We start from the raw sequence: 14,597 nt of genomic DNA, 5'->3' as shown, positions 1-14,597 counted from the left end.
ACTGACCAGCGAGGGCATATTCAGTATAAAGCTGAAGCATCACAATAGTCAAGCTCTCTTCTTTAATGGCTGACATCCAAGGAGGACTCTGTTCATTCTTCTGCCTTTGAATCCAATCCATGAGTCCCTGAAACCTCTTTTTCCTGCTGAATCCAGTCTGAGACTTCCCCAGTGCCTGCCCTGCATCAACAGTGGTGGTGTGACCATCACTGGGGGATTTCAATATTGGCATTGTATGTATTTAATTATTTTCTTATTAATACTATCTTTTTACTGTTACTGTTTCATTAATGCTGGTTTAGTTGGTTTTTTGGGTTTTTTTTTTTGCAGCCCATAAGTCTCTCTCCCTTATTTCCTTTCCTTTCCAGGAAGGCAGAGGGGTTAATAGAGAGAACCAGTCACTTGTTTAGTGGCCAGCCCAGCCGCAAGCCTTGGCAACTATTTAGAGAAAAATGTATTATTGCTGCACTTTATGGATAAGGAAGAGCCTCCCCACTAAGATAAGGAACTGAGTAACAACTGTGAGATATAAGCAAGAGCTTGGCTGATACAGCTAAGGACACTGGTGGATAAGACCTTGTTCATAAGCAAAAAGTAGGACACATTTGAATTTTTCAAAGGTTACATTCAAACACCACCTCAATTTTGTTACAAAGTGGAAGTGTTCGAAGGCTTGAATTCAGTTCTGTGCTCTTTCAGACAGAGGGTTTAGACTCATTGTAGGAAAGCACGACTTCATTACCTTTTTACTGAGAAATATGGTCCTACTTTTGCTTTAATTATTCTGAGGTCACATGTTCAACTTGGTGTTACTTAGGGAATGAAGGTATGTGCACTGAGAGTAGAGTTAACAAGGGAACTATAAGAGGAGGTTGTACAGAGCTAAAGCAGCAAATGGGATTTCATGTACACACTAATGAGCCTTGGGCTAATAAATGCCCACATTTTCAATGAAAAAATAAGCACTTGTGCTTTGAAAAAATAAGCACTTGTGCTTAATAAAGTATTACTGGTGTTTCATCACACCATTTGAGTGGTTTATGTCCATACTAAACCAAATGTTCTTCTCTGTGCCTTTTGCTTCTTTCCTCTTTAACTTGACTGAAGCAACAAAAAGCACCAGCAAACTATTTTCCCTCACTTACCTTGGCATGCTGAAAATGAAGGAGCCCAGAGCCATGCTAAGGAGCTTCTTCAAGCACAGGAAATGGCACTTCTTGTGCTCATCCTTATCAGTGGCAAGTTCAGTGAGCCTGAAGGCTAGACCATGCTATGCCCCAGCTGGGAGGTGCCTCGTTGCTGGGGGCAGCTGCCATGCATGTGGCATGGCCATGAAACCTTCAAAGTGGGTTGAAGACAAAGCTACATGGAAGCCACTGCATAGACACCTGCTGGACAGTTCTGCCAGCCTCCCTAAACCCATCAGATGGAAACTTCTGAAGCAACACAAACCCTGTGTGGCACCTGGCTGAGGCAGAACCACCACAAACTTAATTCCTGTTGCAACTATGGCTGCTCTAGCAAGCACTTGCCAAAACAACCTGATGGAAGCCCACGTATCTTGTACATGAGCACTTCAGCATGTAATGTACTTGAAATAAGTCAAATGTTCTCATGGCAAGGACACAGGTGAAGCAAACACAACTGTTAGCTACCAGGACAAATGTAATCCAAGCCAGACAAGCTTATACCACCAAGTCATTGCATAATTTTTTATAAAATCATCATTCTACTCCACAAAGGGAGTTAGCTTCTCTCCTGTTAATGTCCCCCACAGTTAACAAATGCCAAATAGGCTCACAAACCAACTGATTAGCCTAATTCAATAACTAATTATGTTACCCTTGCTTACACACTTAGTTTTCTCTAAATATTCAGAACCTGGTCTTTGTGGTCAGTGGGGAAGCAGTAGAGAATGCAGAACACCATTCTGATTTGCATTTAACCCTGGATGCAAGACTACTTTATTCCATGTATGGGATGTGCTTCCAGGTTCATCAGAGTGCACTGGCTCCAGTCTGAGCTATGATGAACTGTAATAATCACAAGAAGGGATTACTGAGATCACCACTGCCAGATTGTGTCTGGTGGCTTGGACATGTTCTCTTAACAAAGCAGTGTGTTCACTTTTTATGCTGCTATAAAACTCTACATATTCAGTTGCACAAAACAAACAAACAAACAAAAATCCTTAGCTGAAAATCAAAGTAAAAATCACACACAAGGTTCCTGGAAAGGTAGAGCATTTCTCAAAGGACCAAATATTTTCAAAGCACTCCTGTTTTACTAGCAGCAACAATTTTTTTGGCTAGGCTTCCCTTCAATCTGTAGTCCTTTACTGAGTAAGCAACACTTTGTTGTTTATTTAGGGGGTTAGGAATTAAGAGGTATTTGTCTGATGTGATGAAGGGGGGCTACCCACAGCTTTGCACAGCTGAGCTGCAAGGGAGGAATTTGGGGCTGTGGAAGTTTCCCTGATGTGAGAAATCATTAGTGCAGAGGCACTGCCAGCATCACGTGCATGGTGATTACTGACCTTGTGAAACACACTCAACAATGTGTGAGTGCAGCCCAGAAAGCCAACTGCACCCTGGGCTGCATCAAAAGAAGTGTGGCCAGCAGGTCAAGGGAGGGGATTCTCCCCCTCTACCCTGCTCCTGTGAGACCCCACCCGGAGTGCTGTGTCCATCGGTGGAACCACCAACACAAGAAGGACATGAACGTGTTGGAGCAGGTCCAGAGAAGGGCCACAAAGATGATCAGAGGGCTGGAGCACCTCTCCTGTGAGGACAGGCTGAGAGAGTTGGGGTTGTTCAGCCTGGAGAAGAGAAGGCACTGGGAAGAGCTTATTGTGGCCTTCCAGTATCTGAAAGGGGCCCACAGGAAAGCTGGGGAGGGACTTTTTACAAGGGCTTGTAGTGGTAGGACAAGAGGTAATGGGTTCAAACTGCAAGAGTGTAGATTTAGATTAGAAATTATGAAGTTGAGGGTGGTGAGACACTGGAGCAGGTTATCCAGGGAAGCTGTGGATGCTCCATCCCTGGATGTGTTCAAGACCAGGTTGGATGGGGCCTTGCACAGCCTGGCCTAGTGAGAGGTGTCCCTGCCTATGGCAGAGGGGTTGGAACTAGATTATCTTTAAGCACCCTTCTAGCCCAAACAATTCAATGGTTCTGTGATTAGTGACCCCTACCACAATGAATCTCCTGTCCTGTTTATGTTGGCAGCTCTGTGCACAGCACACACACGGAAGTAGCAATTCTGTGGTTATAACTCTATGGTTACTACTCTGTGGATAAAAGGGAAGGATTTTAGTAATTATTTTAGTTCGTTCTTCTTAGTAACATTTTTAACTTTCACATATGAAGCTTTTTTTTTTTTTTAACCTTTTATTTCCAGGTCTGTTCTCTTTAGCACATTTCTAGCAAGTGGAATATTTGGCAAATACAACTTTCCCTGCAACAGAGGTTCAAGTTCTAAGGTGCTAATTAATCTCTGCTCACAAATTTGTCTCTGCCAGGAGCTGAGGCACAGAGGGCATAGAAAAGCTGGAGAACTTCAGTGGGTTGCCAAGTGAAGAATTGCATTTGGCTGGCAAAAACCACCTGCCTGGCTAAGCTTCTCATGAACACAGCAAAACCAGCAGAATGAGACAGAAGCTGAGTCTACAGAGCCACAAAACAAAGGTATTTGGGGGGAATTGCACTGGTTCTCTGTACTAGCCATCTATCCGTCCTAAGTCCATTTCTGCTACATCCCATACCCACAATTTCCTTTTAATCTCTTCATTGTAGTTAGTTAGCAGACCACATAAGTTTGGGTTTCAGAAGATTCCCAAAATTCAAAGAAGTTTTCTTCTTCCAGGAACCAGTAGCAGGTCTTGCCAAGTGGGAATGGTGCCCTTGTAATAGGTGTACTTTGCTTAGCAAGAAATCTGCATCAAATAATTTATTAGAAGACAGAGTAGAGAACACTAACCACCCAACTTCAGTGGTTAAAACATCTCAAGGTCTAAAATGTTCCTAAATCAGTCTATAAACTCATTAAGGGGCCACCCAACTCCAACAAAACATCTTGCTGAATGTGTCTGCTGGCATGCAAACAGCACCTCTGGGGGCCAGGAGCTACTGACACTAAAAAATACCTCTCCAAATACACTGTGGCTCCACCTTCTGACATAGCTACTTGCCAGTTGAAATCTGTAACTCATCTAGCCTTTGGTACTCTTCCATGATCCCGTAGAATTCCCTAGAAATAACTCCTATTTGAACCAAAGCATCCCTCTCTTCTTTTACACCCAGTTTTGCATTAAAACAAATTCAGCAGTGGAAAGTGCAACATCACTAATGAATCATCTTTAGGGTAAATGAATCCCACATCTTATTTTTAATCTTAATATGTTGTGCTTCAGTTTCTACCACAGAATATCTTCATACTTATTTCTTAATACTATAAAAAGGGCAGGTGGGGTGGGGTGTGTGTCTGTGGAAATATTGACTGTATAAAAACCAGTGCAACTCTCTTTCTTTTAATTGGAACTGGGATCTTAGCTCTGAACTTCAGTATCCCACCTACTGCTCAGATGTGCTTGCTTTGTTTTTGTTTAAACTCAGAGCAACCCCAGAAAATCCAGTCTACACTGTGGTGTTATGTCATGGGCTTTTTTTCCTAATGAGTTACAGGTGACATTGTCACTGAAATGTGTAAAGAGGGTACTCCTACTGACACACACTGCTGTCTTGGAAGTGCTGCTTGTCTCCTATTGCATCCTGTTGTTTGAGCAGTTTCTCCTGAAAGCCTCTGGTGGGAACTACCAAAGTCATCCCAATTTCAATCTCCCACAACAACTCATTAGATGAAGCACAGAAAGATCACAAGAAAAACTTAAAACCCAATAGCAGGCTCAGCCTACGCTGCAACATGGCAGAGCTGCACTACAGGTGGGAGCAAAGCAACAAGGAGGCAGGATGGGGAGCACCTTTGGAGACAAGAGGCTCAGAACCTCCCAGCAGCGACCTGCAGAGCTCATTGAACAGTGCTGCTGGTGCACTGTGAAGAAGGTCCTTTAGTGCTGTTAATCAAAGCTTAATCACTGTTCTCAAGGGAAAGGCAGTTATGAAAGAAAACTAGTAATAAGCCATAATAAAAGTTCAGCCCATAATATAAAGCGTAACTAGGACCAAACCATCAAGAGGATGAAGGAATGAAGTAATGGAAGTGAGAGAGGGGAAGAGGCAGGTACCCACTTTCTTGGATCTGCTGGTTGATTAGTGCTTGGTCATTTTCTAGCTCCCGCTCTGCTTTTATCTGTCCTCTCAGGATCTGCTGCTTTAAATCCTCAACATACAGCTGCTGCCGTTGAATTTGTCTTCTGTGGAAAGCTTCCTGCTCTCTCAGTTTCTGCTTGTACTCTTCATGCACAGCATCTATTTCTCTGCTGTTAAGAAATGTTGACAGTGAGTTTAAACCAGAAACAAATACCAAACATTTGTAATAAAGCAAGTCATATTACTAAATACAGACAGAGAACACTGAAGCTGTCACTTTGCTTGGTAAGAGTCCATCATGACAACAGATGGTGATGGTAAAGTAGCTGTGTATATACATATCACAGCAGGTTACATTCCTCTAAGTATCATAAATGCCAGCAAACATGAAAGCTCTTGTGGTGAAGCAGAAAACTCCATCATCAGAAAGATAACAGCAAAAAGAATTTTCAAAATACTGTCATTTTTAATTTTGCTGTAGCTCTTAAAAAAATTTCATTGGGAAAGGGGGGTCATTTATACATTATAAAATTTTATAACTGCTATATAGGATATTTGTCATCTAAGTACTTGAAAGTCCTTTACAGAAATGACAAGCATCCTGCTCTGTTTTCAGATCAAAAAAATCTCCAACCTAGAAAGGGTTACAGGCATTGTGGAGATTCCACTGACAGTCTCTGGCAGTACCAAGCAAAGAACTTGATCTCCTAATTCTCTGCTGGATGCAACAACTATATTAGGTTGTATCTGTATCTGGAGCAGAACTGTGATCAGAAAAGTGACTAAGCTGTGAAAAAATGCCTTACAGTCCCCTCCAAGATCTTTTGTTCCTGAGTGTGTGCCAAAATTTTACATACCTGCACACACATACAGAGAGTAACAATCAAAATAGTATCTATTCTTAGCCTGATCCATGATCATGCTCAAAATATGTTATCCCTCTGAGAGGAATAGATATTCTACCTGTCCACATATTATCATCAGAAATTCTTCGTTATATTACATATAAAGATGATATATGATCTTTGCATGTTGTTTTGTTTCTGAACACCTCATTATTATATGTAACCTCAGAAAATTAAGTTTTTAAGTCTTGGGAAAAAAAATTACTATATTTTAGTAATGAAGCAAATGATGCATTTATTATAATGACGTATTTATTATGCTTTTAAAGAGAACGAAGGTACCAAAACTCCTGAGTCCCTGAAGGTCAAAAGAAAACAAAAAATATCATTTCAAAGGGAATGTTTCAGAAACATCATGTTGTTTGTAAAACCATTACCAGTACAAGGTCATCTGTATGAAAAGAGCATTTGACCTTTGCTACATAGGAATTAATTTGACATCTCTATTCAGAACCATAACCATGTGTTCAAAGCAACCATTTCTACAGCAACAACTTTGAATCTGCGTGCTAATTAGCAAACAAAACCATAAGCAACAATTAAGCAGCCAAACTCTACAGATTTTCTGGAGTACCTGGTACATGGAACATACATTTCACTTTCTTATGAAGCAGGGGGAAAGCATCACTGCATAAAAGCCTCACTACATAATAATTTACAATATTACTGTGACTTTCTTTTGCTCATCTGGGGAAAACACAATTCAGTTTGGTTTTAATGTTTATGTAAAAGTAATGCTCGTGGGAATAACTGAAAAGGAACATCTTCTGTTCAATCTTCTGGCATGCTGCAAACAGTCAAGAATACAAACTTTGCTACTGTCATCTGCTAAATGGTTTGTGTCTGTTTTGGACCCAAAGGAACAAATTAGAAGAATAGGCAGCTCCAAGATCTATTTGTCCTTGGCTTGGCTACAAAGATGCCAACGATCTGTGATTTGTAATTTTTGCCTCTCAGGATAAATTTTAGTTGATCCCCAGGAAATAGGAGTGGGACGCCTCATTTCTCATTCAGCTGAGGCAGGTTTGAGTTGACACTTCACTGCAGCACTGAAACACTAGTGTGGCCATTACAAATCTCATTCAGCTGTTCAGGTATTTGTAATGCCACCAGCTACCGGGGGACAGACTCAGAGGTTAAAGCTACACTGGTTAACTAAAGAAGAATCACTTTTTGAATGCAGTATTAAAGCTGAAGGATCTTGCTTAGGAAAAGCTCCCATGGTTCTAATGATGACTCTGAGGGAGGATTTCCCTGAATGCGGCTCCCAAATTATCTTCCATATTTTCCAAAGGATATGTAACAGAGCAGCCATGTCACCTGGAGGTTAAAACACTGGTCTGAGACAAAACCTTTCTGATTTTGGAGCAGTTACATCCCCTCTGTGCTTTCACATACTTAGGCTGCAGGGTCTTCAGGGCAAGGACCATTTTTGGATGCCTTATGCACTAAATCTATCAGAGCCTTGATGTCAAGCTGAAGCTTCTTCCTGATACATTAAAACGAAGAAACCTTGATAGCAATTGCAAATGCTAAGTCTCTGTGCATGCTGTGTTTCTGGAGTAGTCTTTAACCTGTTTTGCTAACAGATGTATAAAAGCTCTGATTCCTGTGGTGGTATGAGAGTTGAAATACATGAGTCTAAATTTGTTACTGGACAATTGCATGACCTTGGGCAAGTCACTTGGTCTGAGACATATGTGAAAGAAGCAAAGTACATTCATCCAAGAGGAGTGATGAGGATCCATTAACATTATCAAATATCAGAAAGTCAGGAGCTGATTTCTACTCATTTATCACCATTAACACCATTCTGTATGAGACTGAAGAAGCTGAGTAAATCACGGCAAATAAAGCTGAAAAGAATTCCTCTTACAAAATGCCTCATATTCTTCCTAACCATGACTTTTAGCTCCCAGCTAATTCCTTTCCATAAAATCAACTTATGGGATTTCAGACTGTTTCCAAATTAAACCCCAGAAGATTTAAGTATATGAAACAACTCAGGGCTCCATATCAACCCAAAGACCTCACAATGCTCACAGAGGTAACATCTGTTTACAGCTGGGAGAGGGTCTCGAGCTCTTCCCATACTTTCCAACAACGCTGAAACCACCCCACCCCCATGTATTAGGAAGTATGAGAGAATAAGCCACGCAGAGAATGCACATGGAAGTGCTGTTTGCTGTTCTCAGCAGCACTGTGTATTCCCTCATGTGTGTGCTAATGGCTTTTTGCTGAACTAACATGAAACTGTAAGATCCTTTCCAGCAGGCATGTGTGTCTGCACACGGAGCAGAACATGATGCAGGCCAACCTGATGTTACTAATCACAGCTCCATACTCTGACTACACCCCAAAAAGGCAGAGTACAGAGGCATATCCATACTTCAATTTAAACCTTGCAAACCCAAACACAGCACAGCAACCACGGTAGGGTTATTGCTGCTTTTGTTCTGGTGATGTAGCTCTAGTTGGTACAATTCCCTCCCTCTAAGGTTAAAGTTTCTGTAATGAAATACTCTTGCTGAAGGTATATACACAAATTACAGTTCTGCTGCTATTTCAGTGCCTCTTCGCCTCACCTTGTAATTTTTAATATTATAAAACAAAAACCAGGCAGGGCACTAAAATAGACCTGAATTCAGAGATAAAGCATCAAAAATCTTTTTGTGAAGTTGCTCCTTAGAGATGGTTTTCTCAAGTGGAACAGAAAGATAATGAAAATTCATGCAGAGCCACTTACATAACACAAGTGTGCCAGAAGATGTTTTTCCTCTGGCCGTGAGACTACTGACTGTGAGAGCAAAATGACTGGCTGTTTGGGTTTGGGGTACAGATCTGCTCTCACAGAAACTGCTGAAACCAAGAACATGAAGTAAGAATGCCCCTTTTCTCCCTTTGAACACGCTATGTCACATCAACATGTTCTCACTGATCTGTGAAAACAGCACAACAAACTTAGCTAAAAAATAACTTGATGTTGGCCCAGAAAGGAAATAACAGATTCACACACACTCCGTAGCTAGATCACCTAATGGACAATTAAAATAATAACCACTTTTTCTAATACATGTTTGAATTATTAAGCTAAAATCAAATATTAATCCAGTCAACCTAAGAATTTAGCCCTATTCTGTAAGAAGTACATGAGCTCACTAATTTTTTTCCATCTAAAACATCTTAAATCAGATGTACTGTTAAATTCAGACTTGAAATACAGGAATATTATGAGATACAGGAAACAAGAACAGACTAACCTCTGCTATTGCTTGTATTCCTTCCTTCCCACACAAACAATTTACACTTGGTATAGTTCTAGCAAAAAATACTATAACCTCAGGACAAACATAAGACAAACAGTTTCATTTCTGTAGGTATCAAGACATACATAAAATCCTGGTTTCACAGGACTGGCATACTCTGGTACACAACAAATAAAAAGCAAAAAGAACTCTGCATAGAATTTCATAAAACATGCAGATTTCTAGGTGTACCAAATGCATCAAGAACTGTCAGCAGTTACCCCTCCTTAAAGTAAACCTTTAAAAACAGCAAGTAAAATTACGACAACAGAAAGACACAAACCTTAAGCTAATCAGAAATTACTGAGAAAATGTTCACACTATACCAACGCTGCCGGATTGTTTTTCCATCTCAATTTCTCTCCACAAAGTTTGCATGATGCATACTAAATGAACCATCTGTAAATCCACATTTTTTCCAGCCTGTTTTGTCGTCAGCTCTCCGGGATCCTATTGTGCAATTCTCCTCCCCTCTTCCCCAAACACTTCTGCTGCTGATGCAGAGGCTGGCGGCTGCTACAGCATAATGCAGTTTTCAGTAACTATGGCAGCAATAGCTCTGTGGTGAGGCTGAATCCCTTCTGCAACAAAATCTTAATGCTCAAATAGAGAAACTCAAGTGAAAATAACCACTGTTGCCAGAAGCTGAAATGTGCCAGTTTTCCCAAAGAAAACATCAATCAAGTTAGCATCCCCATCCTTCTGTCTGCTTAGCGTTCAAGTCCATTTTTCTTCTACAAATGATTTTTCCCAGGGGAAGAGGAGTTAATAATAAAGCATGAAAAAAAAAAAAAGCTGTTGGCAAAGCATTTAGCAGCCTTGCAAACCCCAGCACTGAGTGCAGTCACAAGCCAGAGTTAAAAGCCTCATCCACTGACACACATCCAGCCCCACTCCATCCTCTCCCTCCCCTCCATGCGTGCCCAATCCGGGGCCCTTCCCACAGGACTTCAGAGCATCACCCGGGAGCAGGCACCACGCAGCTGCACGGACCCCACACCTGCATCTGCCCAGCACAGGGGCTCAAACCTCTCCCTTCTCCTCCCTCAAGCAGAGGGAAGACTGATGAAGGGGACGCAAAGACCTTGTGTTACCATCTCCTCCAGCAATGCCACTCACATGATTCAAAGCAAAGGTGTGGGGGGGTGGCAGGCAGGAGGCAGGAACCAGAAATGAGTCAAAGCAGCCAGCAGAGTCAGAAACCTTTAGAAATAAGGGACCTTTGGACATCTGCCCACAGAGCAATCCCCTTCACAGAAGTTACCATCAGGTGAAGTATTATTCAGACTTCTGATCTGATCTGATCTGTTTGCTTACAGAAAAAGATGTAAGCAAACATCTTAAAAGGACACCTCTGCAGGCTTACTGGTTGTTGGGTTTTTTTTTTTTAAGCCTTTCCACACAAAACTTTTTTTTTTTCCTTTGCCTAAGCCCCCAAAACAACAGCAAGGCAACGAGTTATTTAAGGCAGACCTTTAAATACACTTCTAAACCAGACCTCTTCTTGGCAAGAAGTCATGAGCACAAGACACAGCCACACACTCCAGCAAAGGTCACTGCTGCCTTGCTAAATTCCAGTTCAGCTGGAACTACAATTTATCACAGGTTTTCCCCTTACAATTTCAGTTTTATATAGAAACAGTTTGCTCCCCTGCTAACCCACTATATGTGAGTCTGCTGTTAAGTTGTTGCTGTAATTGACACTGCATATTTCTCTGGGAAATTAAACATTTGAGGGATCTTTTAAGAGATGCAAAAGATTTCTTTAACTTGCATTTGTAGAGCATTGAAATTATTTTCACTATTATTTTTCAAACATTAATTGGACATATCAACCTTACCACATTAGAATAATAATTGTGTTGTGTTCTCCAGTATCAAAAGCCATATCTACAGGCATTGTTTCCTTACTATTTCAGTAGAACTTCACGCATTCTTATAAGATGATTTTTTTTTCCCAGTTTAACAATGTTTGTATCATCAAGGAAAGACAGCTTAAACATGTTCCAAGCAACTAAAATTAATTCAGTGTACTGCTGTACTCTAATGGAACAACGCCTGTTTTTATTTCAAGTCAGCAAGAGAACAAAATCAGGGTTTATATTTCCATGCAGTATGGTATTAAGGCAACGACAGAAGCAAGAACTTTATTATCTACTTATTTGTGGTGATGCCACTGGTGGTGATCATGTGATGACTGATACCAGTCACAAGCCTTCTCTGCGTCTGCAGGCTGACAACAAACATGAGAACTTTGAAGTTCTGGGGCTCTTCTGAGTAGGGTGTACAAGCAAGCAGCCAAGCAAGAGTACAAAGAATCACACTCCTTTTCAAGGAAACTTTCATGCCTAAGGTTTTAATATTTAGGTGCAATGGTAGAAATTTGTTTTCTCTCTCATTTCTCAAAGTATATCAATGTACAATTGAAGGCTGAATTGGTAATTCAACACATAAAAAACAGATGTGAAAAATGTTATCTTACTGACAGCATGGGGTAAGACTGTAAGTAATCATCACCATAATACAAATACCTTTGTATATTCTGAAATAAAAAATCCAGAGGAAAGCAAAGTACCATCAGTTCCTGATTAAGGATTACCTAAACCCATGGAAACCACACAATTTCTGCATGACTTTTGTGTGCACTTGCTGTGCTCCTTTTCATGAAGGTACCATATTCTATGCTAGGACTTCATTTTTGGACTCTTCCATAAAGCCATTTCCTTCTCGCCAGAAAAGAATCCAAAGGATTTTCAATGTACTAATGAGTATTCACAGTACCTACTACTGACATAAAATTTAATATATTTCAGGGTTCTTAAATATTGCAAATTGGCAGCAGCTTCAGTGTAAACCCCACTCTAGTCACAGCTTTAAAATATAGATTAGGCATGCAACAAAGATGCAAACCATGTGCACAAGATCAAGCATGAAGAAAAAACATGGTTGTTGAGACCTGCCTGCAACTCAGCTGCATGTACAGATTCTTATTTCAATATGATAATATCAAATTAAAGCTTGAAGCCTAGTTTGCATCTCTTCTGGAGCAAATCACTGTAGAACATGAGAAAGACAAAGACGCGTTAATATTCTTACCTTAGTTCTGATGAACATTTGTTTTCTTTACAGTTTCTACATTTTTGACTGTAAAAATAAAAATAGGAAATCATAAAGATGTTCTAAAAGAAGCAAAAAAAAACTTAACTGAAGCCTATTCTACACAAAGATGTTACTGTAATTTTCAGTAGGGGAAGACTCTAAGATGCAGACTGCTAGCAGCTGGGAAAGCATAAAGAACTATCAAGTGAGAGGGGGGAGAGAGACACACACATATAGCTTGTCCTGTTCTTATATTTTCCTCCAAGTATCTCTGACACAGACAAGACCCTGCACTAGGTGGACTTTTTACTGATGAGCAAATATGCACTCCCTGAAGAGTCCTTTATCGCTTTCTGCAAAGTACCTCAGAGACACCTTTTAGTACATGATGTTGACTTTTCTTCACTAAAGCTGGACATTTAAGAGACCATATATATCTCATTTTAACCTCATGTTACAGATTTTAGGCTAGAAGTAACAGATATAACCCCCTCATTCATCTTACTTTCAGCAATACACTATTCAAGAGGAAGAAAAGACCACTGGATTATGTATGGTAAAAGGCAACTAATATTAGATATAGTTTATAGCTTATTCCTGTAAGAGATTAATATTCATAAAAATCAAGCAAATGCAATACCATAATGCTTTTCATTTTCACTGAAGCAACCATTTGAAACACTCTAGGTAAGCATGAGGTCAATGTTAAGCAATGTACTATGCATAGTCCTGTAGAAGTGATTAAAAAAAAATTATCAACACAAACAAACCTGCTGCCTGAATATCATCTGAAAAAAATCAATTGGTAATGGTCTTCAGTCTTATCAGGTTAAAAAGAGGAAAAGCAAGTGCAATTCTGTGCTAAACTGTTCACAGTGCTTCAGGTTTTCTGCAGGTTTTTCTAGGACCATCAGCACATTTCTGTGACAAAAGCTCCACCTCTGATGTTTATACCATGTGAAGAGCAACTTGCTATCTCATTTTGAAGGTCATTAGACAAACCCTTATTTTAAATTTCCTTGTAATTTTTACAAAGAAAATAACAGCAGAGATGTGTAACATGTACCTCAGTGAAGAAACAAAACGAAATACCATTTTGTATAGAAAGGTATCACTGCAGCAAATGAAAAGCAAATGCAGGGATTAGATATGTTAAAGAGAACAAGTAGAAACACACTATCCAAGGTAGAAAGCAAGCCACCTGACTAGAAGTATGAAGAGATATCCAAAACAGAGGTAACATTTTGTGGTGATAAAAACGAGATGAGATACTTCCTCTAGAAAGAGCTAAAAGATTCCCAGTATGTTACCACACCAAAACCACTTGAGCAAGAAGCAGAACTATCAACAGATATGAATGAGAAGATGGCTGTTTCTTGCCTTTAACACGTCAATTGAATGTGCCAGGCTGAGAGGAATTAAAAAAGAGAAAGAACCCAATTACATTTAATGCTGTGTTAGTCTGTTTGCAATGTTATGAACTGAAAAACAGAAGATATCTTATTTCATTTTCCTGATACATATTAATCACTACTTCACTACAACTTCTTTTCCCTTCCAGAAAGTCTCTGCCATGGAAAGCATACTCTGAACACTGAGTATGAGCAGGTCTTCAAAATTTTGGAACCAGTCTATGCCTTATTTACTGCTCCGTTTAAAAAAAAAAAAAAAAAAGAGATAATCACAATGGCTTACAGAGATTAAAGACTCAATGAGGACTTGAACTAAAGGGAATTTATGAACAAACAAGCCATCTGATTTCCACAACAAATCAGCAGGGAAACTGAATTGATAATAATGACCTTGGCTAAACCATATCTAAAAAAGTCCATTGTGTGTAGTAAATTAAGAATATTGTAAAATTTATAGATCAGCTTGTAAATCAAAACAGCTCTAATGCAGATGGTGCAAGTGAACTGTATTAAAACTGTCCTGACAAGTCTCATCTGGGGCATATTCTTGATTTCACAGGGGATGAAATATTCATTGTGCACCAATAAATAATTTTTCAGCTTTGTTGC

General features: G+C 39.9%; 1 protein-coding gene across 1 annotated transcript in view; it reads right to left on the bottom strand.

The window, feature by feature from the left end:
• The window catches only part of STARD9 (StAR-related lipid transfer (START) domain containing 9), a gene marked incomplete at both ends in the record, with an annotated part of 59,530 nt that overhangs the window by 21,413 nt on the left and 23,520 nt on the right, over nucleotides 1-14,597 (bottom strand). Inside the window, 2 exons of the mRNA XM_008948584.1 lie at nucleotides 5,247-5,437; nucleotides 12,574-12,621. Coding sequence (XP_008946832.1) covers nucleotides 5,247-5,437; nucleotides 12,574-12,621 — 239 coding nt within the window. The remainder of the gene's footprint in view (nucleotides 1-5,246; nucleotides 5,438-12,573; nucleotides 12,622-14,597) is intronic.

This window comes from Merops nubicus, unplaced genomic scaffold, assembly GCF_000691845.1.
Source record: "Merops nubicus isolate BGI_N331 unplaced genomic scaffold, ASM69184v1 scaffold10411, whole genome shotgun sequence".
In the NCBI taxonomy this organism is placed as follows: Eukaryota; Metazoa; Chordata; class Aves; order Coraciiformes; family Meropidae; genus Merops; species Merops nubicus.
Note: the sequence above shows the minus strand (reverse complement) of the source record. Positions and strands in the feature narration are given on the sequence as shown.